The 23,072-nt window shown below is 38.9% G+C and overlaps 1 protein-coding gene across 1 annotated transcript in view; it reads left to right on the forward strand.

The window, feature by feature from the left end:
• Positions 1 to 6: 6 nt before the first annotated feature.
• The window catches only part of B4galt6 (beta-1,4-galactosyltransferase 6), a 57,544-nt gene continuing 34,478 nt past the window's right edge, over positions 7 to 23,072 (forward strand). The window contains exons 1-2 of the mRNA XM_015482455.2: positions 7 to 509; positions 15,979 to 16,095. Of these exons, the coding sequence (XP_015337941.1) occupies positions 395 to 509; positions 15,979 to 16,095 (232 nt within the window). The 5' untranslated portion in view covers positions 7 to 394. The remainder of the gene's footprint in view (positions 510 to 15,978; positions 16,096 to 23,072) is intronic.

The following is a 23,072-nucleotide window of genomic DNA, read 5'->3' on the forward strand; positions in this document are numbered from 1 at the left end:
CCTCTCCGCAGGGCGCCGCGGCGCGCAGCCTGCGCCTCTCCCCACCTGCAGCCCCTCCTCCCGCCGCTGCCTGGCGGGGGGAACGCGCGTCCTCGCCCTTCCTCCGCCTCTCCAGGTTCTCTGGTCTCGGGACCCCCACCCGGACTCTCCTCTTCCTCCACCTTTCCCCTTAGTCCTCCCGCGCCTCTCCTCCCCGGCTCCTCGGCCTCCCATTCATTCCGTGCGCTTCATCCCCCTTTCTCCTTCCCGCTCGGGCCCTATTCCCAGAGCCTCTCTGCACGGAACCGTCGGTATTCTCGGGGTTCATAGCACATTCATGGAAGTTTAGGGCCTGGACGGTGGCCCCGAATCCGGCCTGAGAGCGCAGCCCGAGCTGCAGGCTGGGAAGAGGAAGATGTCTGTGCTCAGGCGAATGATGCGGGTCTCCAATCGCTCCCTCCTCGCCTTCATCTTCTTCTTCTCCCTGTCCTCGTCTTGTCTTTACTTCATCTATGTGGCTCCGGGCATCGGTAAGTACCGAGACACACCCTCACCTCCTACGGTCGCAACCGAGAAAATGCCGAACGTTAAGGATGTTACTTGTGGGATTTGGAGGCTGTGTAAACGGGGCCCCCAGAAAGCATTTTATTTGCACTGTTATTTCAGACGTGTCAAACTGCCTGCAGGCATGGCTTTGCTACGTGAATTTTGTTAATGTACGTTTAAATAACTTAAAGCATTGCATTAAATGGACATAGTAGGTGTAGGTGTGATGGCCCAGGATGCTCTGGACGTGTTCTGAAGTATTCATAACCCGCTTTATCCATTTAATATCAAATCCTAAGCTGGATGGTAGTTTTATTCAAACATCCTCAGATATAATAACTGGTTGTAAAATTATAATGGAGAAACCGGCAGCAGGGAATGTGATCGAGGTCAAGAGTGTACCTATTCTAGTGTTCTAGGTCACTTTTTTAGAATGGGGTCAATGAACATTTGTGTTATACTTCAGGAATTTTTAGGGTCTGACTTGTCTTGTAAAAAACAGTGCTCCATTATTTGGTATGCGTGGATCTGCTTTTCAAGGGCAGGTTGCCTCAGCTACCTGTTAGGATGACTTCGAAGATAAAATAGTGATTAAAATAATTATGTAAGGCAATTTGTAGTTTAAAATTTTAAACTTCTGTTTAGCACTTTAGGCCTTTGGTCTGAAATACAGAATTGGCTTCTTTCTTAAATTTCCTAATTCCTCATCCCCACTTTTGTTGGTAAACCACCAACCTGGAATTATTCTAATGAATGAATAATAAGAATTTCACATGGATATGAAAATACATCGTTATTTTCAAAACTTTTCTGAATTTTCCTTGGTTATTGTGTTTTTAATGTTAAACTGTTAGTAACAGTGTGCATCTCCTACCATTTTTCGTTAGACACTAAGTTGGTTAAAAATGTGATACTATTATAGAGTGAAAACACCTGCAGAATTTTGAGATGGGTGTAATACATATTGTTATGAATTGTTTGGGAGAAGGAAGAAGCAAGCCTCATCCAGACTGTTTGACTTCTTAAAGAAAAATCACTATGTGACTTTTTCTTTATTAAGGTTGAAGTAAGAAATATACACTCAGAACCAGGTGAGGTGGTGCAGGCCTGTAATCCCAGTGACATAGGAGGCCCAGGCTAGGGGATCACAAGTTCCAGGCCAGCCTCAGCAACTTAGCGAGGCCTTAAGCAATTTACTGAGACCCGTCTCAACATAAAAAAACAAAAAACACTGGGGATAGAGCTTAGTGGTAAAGCACCTCTGGGTTAATCCCTAGTACCAAAAAAAAAAAAAAAAAAAAAAAAAATACACTCAGATGATGATGCTTGAGAAGATAAGTTGCTGACACCTTGATGTATCTCAAAATAGAAGTTTTAGGGTAGAGTTTGTAGAAGCATGGATATTTTAATATTATTTTCCATAGATGCAGTTTCTTTGTACAATAGCAACAGCAAACAACACCCCCTTGAAGCCTATAATACTGACAGTAGTTCATAATTTAGCCTGAATTACATCTTGGAGCCAAACTCTCTTATGGCTGAAATATGTGTGTGTAGGAATACCCTTTATTGGTCCCAAATATTAAGTTTCAAATCTCTTCTATTAAGAAGCCCCTATTCATCTTACCATATTGGCTAGTTTGGTAGATGTCAATCTTTCGTATCACGCAGTTGGCTTGATGTTATCCAACATGTTCAGTAAAGACTTTCCTTAAGGTTTGTTATTTATTTATTTTTGCCATTTTGGAAGTCTATACGTTAATTCCTAATTCGATGGCTTTTTTTTTTTCTTTTACTTTCTCATGTAACTTCTTAGAATTTGGACATCCCAGTGGGATGTTATTTTACTAGACATTTAACTTTGATTTTGGAGAAGGGTTTTTTTTTTTTTCCCCCTTTTGGTTTGCTCTTAGATAACAATGTTCTTACTTTGTATTTAACTTGTTACTTTGTATTCAACTTGTTAAAGTCATATTACTCAAAAAGTTAACTAAAGAACTAGGTGTGGTGGCCCATGCCTGTGATCCCCAGGAGGATGAGGCAGGATTTCAAGTTCGAGGCTAGCCTCAGCAATTTGATGAGACTGAGCAACTTAGCAAGACTCTGTCTCAAAATAAAAAGGACTTGAGATGTGGCTCAGTGGTAAAGCACCCTTGGGTTCAGAACGTTCATCAGAGGGGGTGGCGAGTGGGGGAAGAAAAGTTAACCAAGGGAAATCAGAATTCCAACTTTTATTTGATGTCATCCTTTTGTTTTTAATTTTTTGGTTGGTGTGTTAATATACTATCTGCAGATTCTTAAAATTCAATTGATGTGAAATACTAATATATCTTTTATATATGAGTGCTTAATGTTTCCATAGAACAATCATATTAACATCATAATAATTTGGGCAGTTTTCTTGCAAGCAATTAGGTTGACATAATTTAAATACTGTCTTGAATTTTATTTAAAAAACAACAAAAACCCATTAAAGCTAGTAAGAAAAGTAACTTAACCAAGCTTATAAAATACCATAAATTTGTAAATTGACTCTGGTTCAAAATCCTGTGCCATCTAGCAACAAACAAAAACAAAAAAGCAAAGCAACCCCCTTCCCCCACCAAAACCCACAAAACCTTCCTACTTATCTGTATGTCTTTTAAGTATTGGGAAACAGTTTTGCAAAATTCAGATATTTTGCTTGAATGTTCAACTTCTTATCATTGGCAACAAATGTTGTCTTTTTTTTTAAGTGTCAGGATCCGTTTCTTCATATTTGAGGAAATATAGGTCAGACACACAAGTCTAACCATGGTGTGTCCGTTGTTCCCACAAGTAAACATGATGTCCCATGAAAAATGTGGCTAGTTGAGTTCACAGTGCGACAATCCATTCTCTGCAGACATGCTTTGGGTTGAGACAGCCATAGTACTTTGTTAGGCAGCAGAAGTGCTTTACCTGTGCTTCCCATTCTGTCCTGGATTTCTTAGCGTTTTCATTAGACCTATAGAAATTTCTTCATGAAATGCATCATATTTTAGCTTGAATTGCCTCTTGGGGGCTAAATTTTCTTAAGACTGAGATATATGTTGAAGGACTCTTTATTGGTTTTAAATAAATGTTTCAAATCTTTTCTGTTAAGCCGTCCTTGTTAATCCTACCACATCAACCTGCTTGGTAGGTGTCAGTTACATTATGTCAACATCTGTGTTTGCCAGGTGCCCTTCTCAGACAGGGCTTTTTATTTTAGTTACTCTTCTTTGATCTCCTTTGCCTGTGTTCCTGTCTCCTCTCTTCTCTCCATTGTGAGCTGATACACTACCTGATTGTAGTGTGCTGGTTGCAGACGGCATACTCTGTTTAGTTTCCACTGATTGTCGATGTTGCTTAGCATTTTCTGGGCTATTTGGGTCTTAATGTACAATGAGTTCTGTAGAACTTGAAGCTCATTGTTTTTTTCCCCTGACATTTCTGATTCATTCAGGAAACACAGGGATAGTCTTTAACTCTAGTGCTAAGGGTAACTTAAGGGAGATACAAGCACCCTCCCCCTGGCCACCCCATAGGAAGTCCACGGACACACTGCCCTAGACTACCCAGGAGAGGTAGGAGCCATGAATTGTTTTTCATCCTATGTTGGCCTTTGTGCCTGATTGCAAAGAGATGAGTACAGTTTCCCTCCAAGGTTTTTACTTGGTGGGATTGAGACTAGAATTTCACTTAATAGGAAGCTATTTCTAGTATAACTTCCAACATAATCCAGTTATTTCCCTGCTGTCATATCAGAGGAGAAGATGAACTAGCTTAAAAAATTCATTCAACAAATACAAATGGAGCACCTGAGAGAAGCTAGACATTGAGGTACCAAAGATAGATGGCAGAAGCAGTCATCAATGAGGATGAGCCTGGGGAAGGAGCTGCAGCAAGTCCTTGGAAAGCATGTGGTGGAGAGTGAGCACTGGTTAAGTATTTCAGCTAGTGGTTGGAGTGGGCCATCACTAGGATTTTTCCAGACTGAGCAAAGGGTTTCTGGTCAGAGTGAACAGCATGAGTAAGCTTCCAGAAAGTGGGAGTACTATATAGTTCCATCTGGCTACAACTCAGGGTGTGGGGTGGTAGATGGGTCAGATTGGGAAAGGTTTCTGGGCTCACACAGCTTTATCTAAGCTGTCTATTATTAAGAAAGAAATCAGTGGGCCTGTAATCAGTGAGGCAGTATCAAGGGGGAGACTGAATAATCTCCCTGGGAGTGGGAATTTCATAGTCCATTTGACTCACTAGCATCCCAGACCTTTCCTAGACTAGTGAGAGGCTGTTTGGTATTTTGGGTAGTGGTGGAATCTAATTGGGCCACTTTGGTCTGAATTCCTGTGGGCCATTTTGAGGAATTACCTGACCAAGTGTTGGGTTATTTGGGCCACCATGGGGTTTGTATCCTACTGGGAGTGGTGGAGTTGGTGGTCTTGGGTGGTAGGGTGCAGGCATATGTATTCTGGGAGAGGTGGCTTAGTCAGGTCCTTGCTCAAAGCCCCCTTAACCTTTTTCTTTTTCTTTTCCCCTTTCAGTGCTGGGGATCAAATCCAGGGCCTCTTGCATTGCTGGACAGGTGTTATTTGTCAAAAAACTACACCTTCAACCCTCACCTGTCATTTTGATTGAGCTTTTCTTTGGGTTTCTCAGAAAGTTGCTGTTTGCCCTGCATGTTTCTTATCATATCCCTTTAGCCTCCTGGCTCTGGCTAGACTAGCCTGGCTCTCTCTGTTCTTAACCTGTTTTATTATTTTTATTTGTTTTGTTTTGTATAAGACAGTAGGGTATATTTTGACATATTATACATCCATGGAGTATAACTTAGGATCTCATTCTTGTGGTTGTACGTGATGTGGAGTTTCACTGGTTGTGTATTCATCTATGAGCATATATGAGGAAAGTTATGTCCGGTTTGTTCTACTGTCTTTCCTGTTCCCTTCCTCCTCCCTTCCCTTTCATTCTCCTTGTGTAATCCAGTGAACTTCTATTCTTCCCAACGCTCCTCCCCTTATTATGTGTTAGTATCCACATATCAGAGAGAATACTCAGCCTTTGGTTTTTCGGAATTGGCTTATTTCATTTAACATGATAGTTTTCAGTTCCATCCATTTATCAGCAAATGCCATAATTTCATTCTTCTTTATGGGGTGAATAATATTCCATTGTGTATATTTTCTTTATCCATTCATCTGTTGAGGGCACCTAGGTTGGTTTTATTGCTTAGCTATTGTGAATTGAGCTGCTATAAACAATAATGTGGCCGTGTCACTGTAGTATGCTTATTTTAAGTCCTTTGGATTTATACTGGGGGTCAAATGGTGGTTCCATTCCAAGTTTTCTGAGGAATCTTCATACTGCTTTCTAGAGTGTTTGCACCAATTTGCAGCTCTACTAGCAGTATATGAGTGAACATTTACCCCCTCATTTATGTGGGGAAACATTTATTGTTAACTTGTATTTTTTTGGGGGGGCTACTGGGGATTGAACTCAGGGGTACTCGACCACTGAGCCACCTCCCCAGCCCTATTTTGTATTTTATTTAGAGAGAGGGTCTCACTGACTTGCTGAATTGCTGAGGCTGGCTTTGGACTCTTGATCCTTCTGCCTCAGCCTCCCAATTACATGCGTGTGCCACCTCGCCTGGCTGCTACTTGTATTCTTGATAATTGTCATTCTGACTGGAGTGAGATGGAATCTCAGTGTAGTTTTAATTTTCATTTCTCTAATTGCTAGAGTTGTTGAACATTTTTTTAAAAAAATGTATTTGTGGACTATTTATGTTTCTTCTGTGAGTGCCTGTTCAGTTCCTTTGCCTATATTTATTGATTGAGTTAGTTGTGTTTTTTTGTTGTTGTTGTTGTTTTTTGGTGTTAAGTTTTTTTTTAGTTCTTTGTATATCCTGGAGATTAATTTGAGCTATTTTAGTCTGTGTTGCATTGCAAAAGCTCTTTGGGTTTTTCCTCACCAGATTCTCTGACCTGCGTGGCTCTTTCATGGGTTCTTCTGCTTTAGGCCATGGTGTTGGTCTTATTTATTCTCTGGGCCTCCCTACTGGCCTCACATCCCGTGCTGGTTTTAAAAAGGGAAATAATGCAATCTCTATTTCAGAGTAATAGTTCTAGTAAAAGATGGGGTATAGAGGACAGAACCAGGAACAGGAACAGCAGATGAGAAGTTATTGCAGTTGGTCAAGCAATAGAAGGTTTGATCTGGATCAGACTTGATAGTTGCACCAGGAGGAACTAAGTATGTGAATAGTGCAGTTGAAGAAAAGGAAGTGTCTTCAAGATAATGCTCAGATTCTAACTTAGACAACCAGGTAACTAGTATGCGGGAGTGTAGAAAGACATGTTTTGATGGGGCTGTTTTGATTTTAGAGAGATTGAGTTGGGGTGCCTGTGGGACATCCAGGAAGGATTGTGTCAGTAGGTAGGCAGATGGAAGTATGGGCGTGGAGCCCAGAAGAGAGATTGGAGTGTCTTTAGTCCATGGGTGGGTGACATTTATCTGTTTCTCTCCCTACACACCTGAGTAATAAACTCACTCCTGCAAGTGGAAGTGACTCACTAAGTTACTTACTCTTCAACATGGAATCATAGGCGCTAAATCAGAATATGGAGAAGGCCCAAGTGTAGTATGGAGGTATCCCAGGAGATGCTGCTACCTTTTTTTATTCTCCTGTCTTGTGAGAAAGGAGTCGGGGCTGGGGAGGTAACTCAGTGTTAGAGCCCTTACCTAGCATGTGCAAAGCCCTGGGTTTGATTCCCCAGCACCACAAAAACAAAGGATCCAGTCCACACTCAAGGGGACTGGAGGCCCTTTTAGAGATGGCCTTCCACATTCAGATTACTGTTCTTGAGTAACGCTTGTAACCCAGCTCTGTAGTGTCAGTGTAAATTAATCCAAATCCTATGGTCTTGCGGGAAATTAGGAAAATTTATTGACTCATTGAAATCTGGCACTGCTAAATACCGTTTAGCACCTTAGTCTTTTATGAATAATATGAGATCTAGTAAGCATTGTGGCAGAAAGAAGTAGTAATATGTTTATCTGCAGCAGTGTCTATCATTTCTCCCTTTTCTTGTTTGCTAAAGAGAAGAAGAGCCACATCTGTGGATACCTTTAAAAGGGAAACTCCTAACCTAGCTTTGTAGTCTTTGTATATGATAAGTATTCGTGTTAGTCAACTTTTTGTTACTGGGACCAAAATACCCGAGGAGGTATTTTGGTTATGGTTCCAGAAGTTTAGTCTGTGGTTAGCTGAGTTCATTGCATTTTAGCCCAAGATGAGGCAGGATGTTATGGCCAAAAGCCATGGTGAAGAAGTGCTGCTGCGTTCATGGCTGACCAGGAAGCAGAGAGGAAAGCCGGGAAGGGACCACAGGGAAGATGAACCCTTCCCCGGGTATGCCCCAAGTGACCCACCAGCTCCAGCAGTGCCCCAGCAGCCTGCAGTTCATTCACCCAATTCATTCAAAATAGGATGGACTGATTAGGTTACAGCTCTCACAGTACAATCATTTCACCTCTGAACATTCCTGTATCAGTGCAGGAACTTTGGAGGGGACACCTCATCTTTACAACATAACAGGATTCCAAACGCCGTTTGGAATTTGGTTGGGAAGAAAATGCATTTATTTTCCTTTTGAGGCAGTGTTATATATGGTGGTTAATTTCCTACCCATCCAAGCCTTATTTGAGGTGGTATGCTTTAATGAGCATCTTTCCCAGGTCCCAGAAATCTTGGTTCTGATTCATTTTTAACATAATCATCCTGGCAGAAGCCTGTTTATCATAGGATGTGCTACAAGGTTTCTCGGGGCACTAGTACTTTTAGGCTTCATGCTCTGGTGGTTCCAGCTGTGACGACTACGTTCCTCATCACAATCCCTGTTTTTGCTTCTCTCTGCAAGGTCCAAGGCCATGAGAATCCTGGACACAGAGGCATTGGTGTTTCTGGTGCCAGAGTTGTAGATAGAGAAGCCCCAGGAGCAAAACCCCAAAGGTAGCCGGCGCTTTGTATGGAAAGTGCCATAGCCAGTAGGGCTAGCCTTTGTGTGAAGAAAGAAGAAAAAACAGACTCTCTGGGTACTTGCCCAAAGTCTCACCCAGCTTGGTGGAAGAGCTGAAATGTACACTTTAGTATTCTGGATTCCCCTGTTCCTGAGTTGAAAGAACTGACATATTCTGCTCTGGAAACTTGAACATTTGGAGAAAATATGAACCCCATTTGAAGGGATAACCATACAGATGAAACTTTCGTTACATGGCCTCAGGAGTATGACTGCTTTTAGGATTATTGTTAAGAAACACGATGTTGTGTCCGCCAAAAACTAAAAAATAAATATTAAAATTAAAAAAAAAAAAAAGAAACACGGACATGCACACTAATTACTAACGGACCTGAAATCAGTGTGGTAACAGGCCTTGTGAGTCCACCTGTCCCTGCATGTTTTCAAGTGAGGGTAAGTGACCACCCGTTAGGGCTGGCGAGGATGCTTTGCTTGAGACAGGACAGATCACCAACATGGCTTCATCTCTGTGCTGTGTTGACCGTGTGCCCTTCACTCCATGCACCCGTGGCCTCCCAGCCACCTGTCCTTTCTCCACCCACACGGGCCTTCTTGGACTCCTCTTTCCTTTCAAGCCTGCATTTCCTGTTTGTGTTGGGCCAAAACTGTGGAGGTGGGTGGGAAGTCCAAGGGCAGAGTCCTAGGAGACTCCTTGGCTCCTAGGTTGCATCTGGGTGTTCCTCAGGCTCTGAGTGTTTACAGTTTTGTCCTGGCGCCTTGGACCAGCCTGGCTTTTGTCACCAGTGCCTGAGCTGGCAGTTGGCCCATTCGAGCAGAGCAGTCTGTCCTGTGGATTCCTTCCTCTCTTTTCCTTTCTCTGCTTGCCCCCTCCTGTTATTTTTAATTTGTGGACAGTGCTGTGATTTAATATTTAAAAGACCCTTTCCTTCCATTTCTGACTTTTGTCAGGATAATAAAGAGAATAATTTTTCAAGTAATAAATGTGATTTAAATTGGAGATCAGGTCAATTGAAGGTTGAAAGCAGACGTTTCTGAAGGTACTTACAATGCTATTAACATGCCTTTCGAAAACTAAGCATTTCCTCTACTTGTAACTGGGTATTTTTACCTAATTTCTTGTCTCACTAGGGAGTGAAAGGGAGCATCCCAGTTTTACTCTTTTCTAGATATAAATTGTACTTTTGGGACCACTCAGTGTGTTATATTTCATGGTCACATTCCCGTGGGCATACATGCTTTTGGTCATAGAAAAAAGTTGTCAGAGTTTGGTGTGAGCTACAACAAAACCCTGGTTAGTTGAAATGGGAGTTCGCTTGTCAGTAGTCATGTTTTTTGGCTTTGTGGCCCAGTAAAATATTTAGGAAGGTAAACTTAGTAATGTTAAATCTTAAATTTATTAATTCACCTTTTTTTCCCCCCTTCTCTGGGAGTGTAACAAATAGGACCTTTTGCTGGGATCTTTGTTTTGTAGGTTAATTAGTTGAGTTAGTAAAAGTTTTTGTCTTCAACAAATCCTTGTTGTTGTATGTTGATTAAGAATGCAGATGGACTCTCCAGGGTCTGAATGAATTGTGCATGCCTCAGAAAGCTGTGCAAAGGAGGATGCATAAGTTTAACTAATATGGAAGGAAAAATTCCTGTTTGGCTTATTACAAATGTTATTAATCATGTTTAGAGAATTAATATGAACAGTGGTTTTTCAAATATTAATGTGCTTAAGCCATAGTTAGGGTGGTCTGCTTTAATAACCTTATTTCCCAGGAATTCCACCAGAGATTCTGAGTGCAATTCTGATTTACTTTTGAATGTGTCTCAGGTAATTCTTCAGTCTTGGAACTATGTTTCTGAAAAACACCCCAAATGGTGGTGGTGGTGGGGAAATTAAGTGCTAGCTAGGTTTACTTTTCTCAATTGATCATCATAATGCCCTTTGGTCTTTTATAGAGTGAATCTTACATTTTGAAAACCAGGTTAAGTTGTTCTAAGATAGGAGTAGCTATAAATCATGGTGAGGATTTTTTTCTTCCAGAAGAGAAATGGACAGATAAATTGCTTAAGATAGCTAGAATCTTGTACTCCTTTATGAGACTACAGTGAGTAGGGGTTTGTTATAGGTTGATCCTAAATGTGTTATCTAGTGTTTATAATTATTAGAAAGATAGGTTGTAATTCATTTGAAACGATTAATAAAGTTCTCAAAGTGTACAGCATTACAGGTTACCCAGTGGAAGTAATTTCGACATAACATTTCCCAGTATTTGGCTAGAAAATTCTTTTTATAGTATCTTTATGAGAGTTTTTGCTATATAACTGTATCAAGTTTGTTACTATAACATATCATGATTAAAGTAGTCTGTCTTGTTTTTAAACCTTTTTATGTATTTGAGGTTTGCTAATGTTAGTGTGAGTTTACTGAAATCATGTTACATATATGGTCTTTTGATAATTATTAAGTCAATCTGGTGGTGGGGCATACTTATAGTCCCAGCTGCTTGGGAGGCTGAACCAGGAGGATCTCTTCAGTCCAGGCCACTCGGGACAGCATAGTGAGACTGGGTCTCAAGAAAGGAAAAAAAAAAGACCAAAAAAAAAAAAAAAAAAAAAAAAAAAAAAAAAAAAAATTACAATTTCTAATTAGAATGCAATTTCAAGTTTGAGTCACAGAAGAGAAATTGGACTTTTCTTTTGAATCTGGAGACTGAGGTAGAGACTTACAAGGCGCCTTGTTTACTGACTCAAAAATGGGCTCTGGATTTGGAAATCTTTGAAGTTAATTTCCTGTCCAGCATCCCCTTCTCTGCTTCTTGTTTTTCTTTCGTGACTAAGTAGGGTGAAATTCTAAAAGGCGTTTTATAATCATGAAAACACCAGGAGATTGGGGATAGTTGTAAAACATAATTGAAATAGTTCTCACTTTATTTTTTTTCTATTTTCTTATATCAATAGAATTCCCAAGTGGGTAGGGAGATTTGTTTCACATTCATCTTCTATACTCTGAAACTACTGATTTTGAACAATTTTATAATGTTTCCTAGGCATGTTTACTTATGGTTTGTTTTTTTCGGTCTGTAATGTGGTTGGGTTTCCTGATTAGATCTTTAAAATCTGTTTAATTGCCTACACGTTTCCTTCTCTGATTCCCTCATTTCCTCCTGATTGTGTTTTTTTTTTTTCCCAATGTGGTTCATTAACTCTCTTGGGCTCCCATAAAACTTTAAAGAAGCCGCGCATTATTTTATATGAGTACCACAGTGAATCAACAGAAGGACTCATAGGTATCTTGAGTGTTTTCAAACCACTGGATTCTGGGTCTACTTTTTGAATTATCAACTATGTACAGAGTGGGCCGAACTCATGATCTGTTGCAAAGGAACTTCTGATGTTTTAGGCAGTATGTGCCTCTTAGGATCTTGGCTATTTCGGCAGGAACCCACAGGACCCCTTACTTCCTAGCTCTTCTTGGTAAATAGTAGACATTCAATAACTATCTGTTGGGTAAACACCTCTCCAGCCTCAGCATCTGTAATGTAAGGCCATTGGAACAATCCATTTTTATATGAGAATGTTTAACCATGATCAGTATTTAAGCGCAGATAATCTTCAGACAATTTAAGACTGTCAACTGCAAAATGAAGGGATAGAGACCTGTTGTCTAATTTTTAGTGTCTACAGCAGCAAAGTTTGAGCTGTTGGCTAAGATTTGAAATAGATCTGTACTGTTTGTGATCATCATTATTATCTGCCTGATATAATAGAACTCTGAACACAGCTCATGACTTCTTTGCAAGGTGGAGAGGAGGACAGTATAGGCTGGTAATTGTACAACAGATGATCTTGAGTCAAAACCTGACTTGTATTGGAATGACAATGGTCAGATAGTCTCTGTTTAAATAGTACTTTGACATAAAAGGAGTTGATTGTTTAATAGCCTGGAACAATGTCAAAGTTTTTTTTGTTTTTGTTTTTTTTTTTAATCTAAGCAATACCTTAGTCCTAGGCAAAGTATAAACAGCATTTCATATTTAGTCTGGTCTAATCCTGGGGCTTATACCACTATCAGTAGAGGTAATATCTTTTCCTTTACCAACATGGATGAGTAATGTCTGGGGAATTATTGAACATGCCCCTGAATGTAGAAAGAAGATAACTTTTCAGCATATGAACCATATGAAGAAGATTGCTGATGTCTGTAGGAAATAGTAAGGGGTAAAGACACAAGGTATTTTGCTTTTTTAAATGTTACTTATTTATATGTTCAGTAGTTAAACTGGCAACTCTGTTTCTCTCCTATAACTTTTTTAAAAAAATATTTATTTAGTTTTAGGTGAACACAATAACTTTATTTTTTATTTTTATGTGGTGCTGAGGATCGAACCCAGTGCCTCATGCATGCTAGACATGCACTCTACCACTGAGCCACATCCCCTGCCCTCGCCTATAACTTTTAAATGTCTCTTCTGGCTTTCTCCTGCTCATGTTAATTGAAGTCTGATTTATTCCTCATATTTTCACTTCCCTCATGACTTTTTACATTACAGGTTTCTCTTTCTCCTTGTCTTTCCATGTCCTTTGTGACTTTGAACCTTTGCTTCTTCTAGCTCACTCCCTCCCCTCCCCCCATTCAGATCTGTGCTTAAATCCTGAGTTTCTGATTCTACTTGTGTAACTTATTTTTGAGTTTTTTCTTTTCATCATATCTATCAAAGGATGGTATATCAGTTTCCCAGGACTGCTAAGCTCCTTGCCACACGGAGAGTGGCTTAAAACAGTCCAAGTTTACTTTCTCACAGTTGTGGAGGCTGGAAGTCTGAAATGAAGGCTGGTAGGACGTTTACTCAGGCAGCTCTTGGAGTGAACTGTCTTGCCTTTTCTAGGGTCACATGCTGGTCTGATTGCATGGGTGTGGCCACATCGCAGTGTTCTACTCTGTCTTAACTTTGCTTTCATGTGCATGTGCCTTTCTTTGTGTGTGAAAAATCCTCTTCTCCCTTTCTCTTGTAAGAGCAATTGCCTCGGATTTAGGGCTCACCCAGATAATCCAGAATGATCTCTTCATCTCAAAATCCTTAACTGGAATACATCTGCTAGGACTTTTATCCAAATGTGGTAACATTCGCAGGTTCTGGGAATTAGGATGTGGACTATCCTTTTGGAGACTCCCATTCATCCTGCTACAGGCAGTTACAAGAACTAAATGAAATATAATTATGTGTATATTTACATATATTTAGTTACAGTCTTTAGCTCAAGTCCTGACCAAAGTTGGTACTCAGTAAATGCGAATTCATTTCCTTCTCTTTAGAATCCTATGCCTTCCATTGTCCCGCATCCGCGCTACATGTCCGCAGTTTGTCCTCCATTCAGGGTGTTTCTGCTTTTGTACCCCCCACTGCCCCCCCGTTGGACCAACAGGGAATCTTCTACCTTTACTCCATTCTGCTGTGCCCTGGTTGTCCGCATAGCTGTGGCCTGACCTCCCTGCACTTCTCCAGCTGTATAATGTTGTAAAATTATGTTTACAAGACACACAGTAATGCACAGATGTTCTCACTAGCATTCCTTGCTTAGGCCAGTATTGTTTCTGGAAGTTTGTTTTTTCATCCTTGGCTCAGTTCTGCTACTCTGTGGTGGCCTTTGTATGGTTTGATGTAGGACAGATATAAGGTATTTATATCACTGGTAACAAATGTCATATGCAGTTTTGAGTAAAAAAAAAAAATTCAGGGTTGGGGATGCCTCATGTGCACAAGGCCTTGGGTTCAATCCCTAGCACCACACACATACAAAAAAAAAAAAAAAAGTCCAGGTGCTGTCAACCAATTGTTGTTCATGATCTGTTTGATCCCCTTCCCCACCTTGTTCAGTTGAACTTTTAGATCCTGGTTTAGGTAGAATTATTAATGTTAGTTTGATTTTTTTTTTTAATCGAAAGTTTTCGTACATTTTTGAATGGTTGTTATTTTAGTTTTCTTATTTCTCTTTCTCTCTCTTTTTTTTTTTTGATGTCCATTCAAGTGGAAAAATATCATAAAATTTTGTGATATTTATAGCCTAGTATAATAAAATCAACTCTAAACAAGTGAAATCTGATTATAGGACTGCTTTCTAGTAAGTGGGTAGATGTACTCTTAAAAAATGATTGCGGTAAAGCTTATGTAAAACCTGGATGTTTCTATTTATCCTTTATGGGTTGTAGGTGAAAGAAAAAAATCACTCTGCTTCTCTGCTCATTTTATTTCACGCTGTGTTGCTGTGTTGTTTGTAGTTGGACAAGTTCACATTTACATAAAAATGGGAAGAGAGGTAGTAAATGTCATGTTTTTCTCATCTCCCTGCCACCTGGAGAGAGTAGAGTAGAGCCCAGAAAGTTAGTTGAGCTTCTTAGCTTTTTCATTCAGCATTCATTTTCTGAAGAGTGTCATTACTGTGCTCAGTGACAACTTCTCTTAACATTGGAAGAATCGCTAAGTGACCCTTGTTAAGTCTTGATTTTGCCCAGAGATGAGCTTCTGCCTCTTGTCTTGAGTGGAGTTCTGACTCCCTGGCTTTGTGACTCCAGAATTGAGAGTGGAAGAGGCTTTGGAGGGCACCTGGTGCAGGGCTGCCTCTGTAAAGTGAGGAAACTGGGCTCCAGTGAGTGTCCCAGGCAGGTACTAAAGTAGCAGAATGTGGACCAGCAGAGGATCTGGGTTTATTGTTCCCTGGGTTTATAGTTACCCATTTCTCCCCAGGAGGAAACTAAGGGCCTGTTTTTAAAGCACTTTTTACAAAGAACTAAGGTTACAAATCATAAAAAATGTACATTAATTTTTTTAATCTCATCATTTTCACGATCGTGGTAGGTATATTTGTGATGGAAAGGGAAGTAATTAACTCTTGGACAGAAATTACCAAAATAGATACTGAGTCTAGAACAGCCTTCTCTCCCAAACGCATGAAAAATATACAGGATCCATTGCAAGATCTTCATGTATACTGAATGTTATGATTTGTGGTATATTCATCATTAAGTAAAGAATCCTTATATTTGTTGAATTTTTGGTTTGAGGGAATTAATGTAGAATTAGAAAAAGAAAGTTTTATGACTTGGTTTGGGAATTTAAAACAAGGTAACATTTTGAAATAACTTTGTACATTTAATAGTAGAAAATAATTTTGATAAAGAGTTTGTTGTGGTATTTCAGTTTGTTCATTTAGTCTATTTGGTAGATGGATATTGCCGTTTTAATTTTTTCATTTTTAATAAATCTGTTTTTGTACCTTTAAAAAGTAGACAACAGTCATTTTACATTTCTTTTTCCCTTTGGGCATGATAATGGAGTCAATCTTTGTTTATTGGCTAATTCTGAATATTATTAAATAAGCTTATCATATTAATGACATCCCCCCTCCTTTTTTTTTTTTGTAGCCAACACATACCTCTTTATGGTACAAGCTCGAGGTATAATGTTGAGAGAAAATGTGAAAACAATAGGACATATGATCAGGCTGTACACAAATAAAAACGCCACCCTCAATGGCACAGGTAAGACAACTTCCTCTCAGCTTTGCTTGGCTTCTGCTTCTTACCCTTATAGGCGTAGAGCATTTGACCAGATCTTTGAAACTCTAATTTTGCCTCCCAGTGACTCCCTGTTAGAGATGAAGACTTCTCCTACTAAGTGCACTGGTAGGTTAATTTATTGTGCAAATGAGGTCTGTTCCATATTTTAGGATATATAAAGCTGTGGTTTCAAGGGTGATGAGATTTGGTGTAAAGATACTTAAAAGTTCACTCCTGCAAACATAAACTATACAGAACAGCTTCTGCTTTTTCAGTTCATCTATTGTATTTAAATTAACCACAAAGAATAATTTATTCATCTCAAGGAGCCTTGGTACTGTTTATACCTATTCTTATTTCTAAAATGTTTTTCCAACTACTTTGGCCCCATACTTAGTTGTTTTACATTATAGGATATTCTTAATTTTACCTTTTTCAGGGGCTAGAAGAGAAGTTTTATAAAATTGGAAATCAGTAGTTGCTCTTTTCAAAATGTTATCTGGAAGTAGAATCTGCATTAGTGTCACAAAAAGTTAAGATTTAATAGGCTAAACTAATAATGATTTGGTGCTGTGAATATGAATGTGGTGTGAATGGGTTTTCTACTGTGGAAGAGGTCTTCCCACAGTGTCTCACAAGTATTGTTGGTTCTGCTTTAAAGGGATCCATGGGATTGATTGTCAGTTGTTGTATGCTCTACAACATTTTAAATGGTTGAAAATAAAGATTTAATTAATGTGTGTCAATGGTTGCGGGTCACTATAGACCTACAATTACTGTTCTACTGTCTCTGTTTCCTCCTCTCAATAGAATGTCTACCTCCCAGCCATAAATGTTGTTTCTTAAAAGTACATTAAGGCATATAGTAGTTTTAGATCCTGCTAAAAAATGCAAGACTACCAATTGCATACCAGTTTGCAATTTAACATCACACATACTTTTACAAAATCCATTCTAGTCATTTGCCTAATTTGTTTTTGACGCTACTAATCAAAACACTCTTGTTTTCCTTTAATTTTTTAGCCTTCATTTCTTTTAGCAAGACTCTCAACATGTGGACATTTTAATAGTACAGTACAGTAAAAATCTCATTAACGGTTTTCTGCATTGATGCTGTAGGCCTACTGAATAGTAGGTCAATTTTAGGAGATGTTTAAAAGATGGTTGTTTTTTATTTTGATACCAGGAATTGAACCCAAGGGTACTTAACCACTGAGCCACATCCCCAGCCCTTTTTTTATTTTTTATTTTGAGATAGGGTTTGATTAAGTTGTTTAGGGCCTCGGCTTCCTGAGTCACTGGGATTATAGGCATGTGCCACTGCACCTAGTGTGAAAGTGTTTGCTACAAGTCTGTTAAACTGAAAAGAAATATTAAGTTAAGGTTACTGTATTTGTATGAATATTAAAAGTGTGTATATTATAGTTTTTTCCTGAGATATGAATAAGTTATGTGTGGATGTTGAGTTCAATTAGGAGAAATAATTACCTGAGCAAGGCAAATTTTCCTTTAGCAGTACGCGAAAAAGAAAAAAAAAAAAAGAAATCCATTCTTCCTCTCACTTACAGTTTCAATAATGACAAAGCAACCAGTGCATACTTTGATTGACGTTTGCTTAGTTTTATGAACCTTTGAAAACCTTTCATATGGTTTTTTTTTTACTAATGGGAAAACTGTCCTTAGGAGACAGGAATGGATTTGGTTCTAACAGATGCCTGGAGGTGATGGCTTAGCTACAAAGCCTTTTTGTTCTCATGTAAAAGTCTGGAAGTTGGTCATCTGTGGCTGTTATGGAGATTTCTTCATAAGTCATCACATGCTTTTCGTCTTCTGCTCTGCCACATAGCATCGCAGTGAACTCCCAGCCTGCGGTGGCTTCTGGGGCTCCGTTCTTTGTATTTGTACTTGACTCAGTAGGAAGGAGGAATGAAAGGAAGAAGAACAAATTGGGTACCCCCTTTTAAGGAGCCTTCCCAGAAGTTCCACACAGTATTTCTTCATACATTTCTCCGGCCAGAACTTAATCGCATGGGCACATATAAGTACACTGGGAAATGAAGTCATGGAGCTGGGAACACTGGTGCTAGAATGAAATCAGGGTTTTACCTAAGGAGAGAGGAGTTAAAGTAGTCAGTCCTGAGGCTCTGCCAGGTTCATTGGCTAGCATTTATCGAACAGTTAGTATAGTTTGTATACTCAACTCGATGTGGAAGACACAGATTAGGAAAAACATTCTCCCTTTACACACAGCTTTCTCTAGGCTTGGAGATATGAAAATATAGTTATTTACAATGCAGTTATTATTTCTGCACAGACAAATACATATAAAATTTTGCAAAAAGGAGATAATGACAGATAAGGTGTACAAAGGGCTTAATTGAGCCCTAGAGGAGAATTGACTAATAATACATGGTGGCTCATTTAAATTTTAATAATAAAGGGTACATAACTTGTTACATTTATGAGTACATTTGATTTCAAAAAGAAGTTTTAAACACCCTACGTGACTTTATGTGGCATCAGATGTAAATAGGTATGTATTTTTGTGCAGAAATCATATCATACTTTAATGATGCCTGCAGAGCCAGTCAAATTAAGAAAACAAGATTTACTCATTGAATAATTACTGAAGTAGGTGATGGGGTCATGCTGTGTCAGGGTTGGTGGGTTGGTTAGAGGTAACCTTGTATGCTTTCTTAGTGGATATATGCGTGGAGACCCTCGGGCATGTCCTGCCTGATAGGGTAAGTTGGTGATGAACAGAAAAGAACTCAAGGGGTTTCTGCCACCCTTTTAAGGCGGCCTTTGTAGAAGAAATAAAGCCATTTAGGAGGTGTCCTTTGGTCCCGTTCTTCTTTTCCGTTAAGTGATAAGGTCCAGTGAGAGTGGAGTAGGGGACCTGTCCAGAGGTTTTCATTTTGTTTCCTTTTTCTTTGGGTGTGGTTCTGGATGGGAAGAAAGAGGAAAGGGCCCAGAACTCGTTTCATTTTCATTCATTCATTAGATGAAATAATGTCTGCCTCTTAACAGCATTGTGGTGGACCTCAAGTGCTTCTGGCATGCATAACCTTTTAAAACTGTCACCTATTTTGAAAGCAGTGGTTATATTTGATGGACATGGCTCACCTAACCACTTGTGTAGGAATCATGATTTTTATGGGTTTATTACAGTATAATCTCCAAGAGCTTAAATCATCATTGGCTTTATTATCAGTTGTAAAGGGTTTATTTGCAGCATGTTCCTGTTGTGCCCTACAGCTTTATTGGATGGTAGAAATCAAAGACAATTGAATTTCAATTAAAAGAGGTATACAGACAAAGGACCCGGGTAGTGGATAGAGTTATATATTATCATACATTGGAATGAGGTAAATACCACTGGACAGAGTGCTCAGGATTGTGGAGACATATCTGTAAGTGTTACAGCCCTTATGATCATTTATAATGATGTGGCTAAATAACATGTTTAGCTCTAGTACTGTATTGAAAGCAAATGAAGATAATGTTGCATGTCTTTTTTTAAAAAAAATTATTTATGAATGTATTCTTTTATGAAGATTCAGTTATTCTAGCATTAGAATAAACTAAGTGAAACAATTCTCTCTGGTTTTCTTGTCACCACACTCCCCAGAGGGAGTGACTTTAACAGTTTGTTTTGTGGAAATGTCTAGAGAGCTTGAAATTTCAGTGAGTTGGATGTAGGCCTATGGAATTACAGTATGTGGATAAGAAGAGGGGCCCCAGTATTAATGACAAAAATTAGTAAATTATGCAGAGTAAATATTCTGATTTAAAGTTCGTATACAACATTAATAAATCATTTGAGGATACAGGAGAATGTTAATATTTTTCTGCCTTAGCATTATAAGAAAATGAGTTTTTGAAATAGAAAAAGGCAGTGACCCTAGGGACAACATTATTTAACCTCCATTTCCAGCTGCTATAAATGTGTATTATATACTAGGTGCTTAAGAAAAATTGACTGAAAAGATTAAGAAAAAGCATCATATTTATGTAGCTAGTCCATCTGTTCTGGTGGCATATACAAAAATAAAATCTGTAAATGAACTTTGTGTCTGAGTATAAGAGAGCTTGTAAGTGCGAGAGCTATGTAACTTGTGCAGAGGAACTTTCTGTTCTGTAGTTATTGTTTTAACCATTCATGTATTCATATTGAAAAGAAAATTATATAAATTACTTAAATTTTAAGTAGTACACACACATATATTTTATTTTTTGGTACTGTTTGTCATTGAGCTACATCCCCAGCCCTTTTTAATTTTTTATTTTGAGACAGGGTCTCACTAACTGGCTGAGGCTGGCTTGAACTTGGGATGCTCCTGCTTCGGCCTACCAAATTGCTGGGATTATAGATTACCCAGTCAGGATCAAACAGAAACAGCAGTCTCCTGTCACACTCTTCCTGAGTCCTAATCCTCCAAGAGAGCGACTTTTGATTTTTAACAACTTACTCTGTGCATATCTTCCTTCTGTTCTGCTGTTCCTCCCTCCCTCCTAGATTGAACCCCCTGCTCTGAGCATGTTAAACATGCATACCCTCTACATTGGGCTACACTCCCACCCTTATTTTGCTGTTTCTTTATTATCAATTGTGACTGTTTCTGTTATGGAAGTAAGACATATGTATGTAATTAAAGGTAGTTTGTTTTCTTAAGTGAAGTAGTAGACATGCTTTTGTGGATCTTTTTATTTTTACTAATGATACTTGTCCCCCTGCCTCCACCCCCATTTGCTATCTATGCATCTCTTACTGGGTTTTTTTTTTTTTTTTTCCTGAGCAGTTTAGGAACATGAATTGACCACACTTAAGAGGATTTCATATTCCCATGTCATCGTTTTCTCTGATCACAGTTACTAGATGTAGATGAGTTTTTTCCTTTCTGCAGACTTGTAGGATTTTTTTTTTTTTCCTGATCATGAAATTTTACAAGGAACATCTTGGAGCTTTGTTTTTCTTCTCTCTCTGGGTACGATGGGCCTATCAGTATGGAACCTCTCGTCCTTTGATTCTACAGAATATTCCTCTATTAGTTCTTTGATTATTTGCCTTCCTTTTCCCCACCCTGCCTTCTTTTTGGAACTATTTGGATTTGTGGCTTCTGAAAGAATCATCTAAGTTTATCATCTTTTATTTTTTGGTTTTTATTTTTTTTTCTTTCTAGATTTTGGGGGATTACTTTGACTTTATTATAATCCTTTGATTTAATTTTTCAAATTTTGACAAACTTGTAATTTTTAAGAGAGAAATGCTATTTGTATGTGATTTTTTTCTTCCTGTGTACCTGAAATAGGAATGCAAAATAAAGTTTAAGTTACAAGCAGTAAAATCTATTTGTTGATTGGAGATATAAATAACTCTTAGGTATGAATCAAGGAGTTTGACCAAAAGGTACTGCAAAACTCAACAGTAATAATCTTAGCTATTTTTTGTTGAGGTGACAGAAATCTAACTTATGCTTACCACTAGAAAAATAAGAGTCCCCGTAGAGGTGAAACCATTTTTAAAATACGAAAAACTGTGCTGTGAATGGATAATTTGAAGGTAATGCACTCCACTATTGTCATGTATGTAAGATATAAATAAAAAAAATAGGACTTGAAATTGATATACCTACATTTTTTAAAAGCACCTTAAGGAAAGAATCAGAACCTTGTAAGACTGCCTTACACTTGTTTTATGTTTGTCCAGTATCTCTAAGTCTTATAGATAAATGTTGGTGGGATGCATAATGTGGGCCCCAGGAGGAGTTTCTATGACCCCGCTTTGTCCCTGGGCACACAAAACCATGCCCATTGAATCTCTCCTGCCCCTAGAGCCTGCAGGATCTTCCTTGTCAGATGCTTTCCAGGACTTCTGGAGAGGGCTGGGGGAATTCTCTTACTGGGGTTTTCCTACTCCCTGGTGGAATTGTCCTTAGCAACTGTACCAGCATCGTTCTCTATCGTGTTTGCTTTTTCTGGCAATACAGTTAATGCCTTATTGATGACCTGTCAAGTTAATAACGGAGCTTTCCATGCAGCTTTTGAAATTGGACCTTCTCCTCTGGCTTCTGTCTCTTCCTTGGTGGAGAGGTCTGGAGCCTTTGTCCATCAACCTCCATGTGGCAACCTTGGCAGGACCCTGTTTCATAGATGGACCTGGAGATGGGGTGTATTTCTGTCCTGAAATGTTATTCTGGCTCTTAGCTGTAGCCTCATCAACTCAGTTTTGATAATGAATGAATATTTATACAGGGGACACATTTAGTTTGCTCTGACTCTATTCACATACCTCATAAGCATACTTCTGCCATTTTCCCATGGGTCCGAGGGTCTGGCTTTTACCTCTTTCATTGGAGCTGATCATTGAAGATTGAAAGAATATCTTCCCATTTTCCTAAAGTGTTTGTTAGAGCTTCATTTTCTGTGGTATCTGGTTGGATCCAGGAGACAGTTTTTTTTTTTTTTTTTTTTTTTTTTAGTTGTAGTTAGACACAATACCTTTATTTTATTTATTTTTTATGTGGTGCTGAGCATCGAACCCAGTGCCTCTCACATGCTAGGGGAGCACTCTACCACTGAGCCACAACCCCAGCCCTAACAGACAGTAGTTTAGTCAATGGCTTCCATCTTTTATCTCGTATGCACTGTATTCTCTTAATCTTCATAGCAGGAAACGGACAAGTTGTGGTTCTTAGATTTGCATTTCAGAACTTTGTTCCAAAGAGGGATTGAAACGTGATCTCTTTGGTTCCACATTTAAGAATCCTAAGGTTCTGACTGTCTCACGCTGGGTCAGGTGCTCTTATCTAAACCAGTCACTCATAGCAGTAACTATTGGGTATTTTTATAGGCCCAGAAGTATTCTGAGCTCTTTATGTACTGTAGTTTATCAGAAATCTGAAAATGACAATATCAGGCAGGCAGAGATGAGAAACTGAATAGTGTCCTACCCTGAA

This window comes from Marmota marmota, unplaced genomic scaffold (assembly GCF_001458135.2).
Source record: "Marmota marmota marmota unplaced genomic scaffold, marMar, whole genome shotgun sequence".
NCBI classification, from domain to species: Eukaryota; Metazoa; Chordata; class Mammalia; order Rodentia; family Sciuridae; genus Marmota; species Marmota marmota.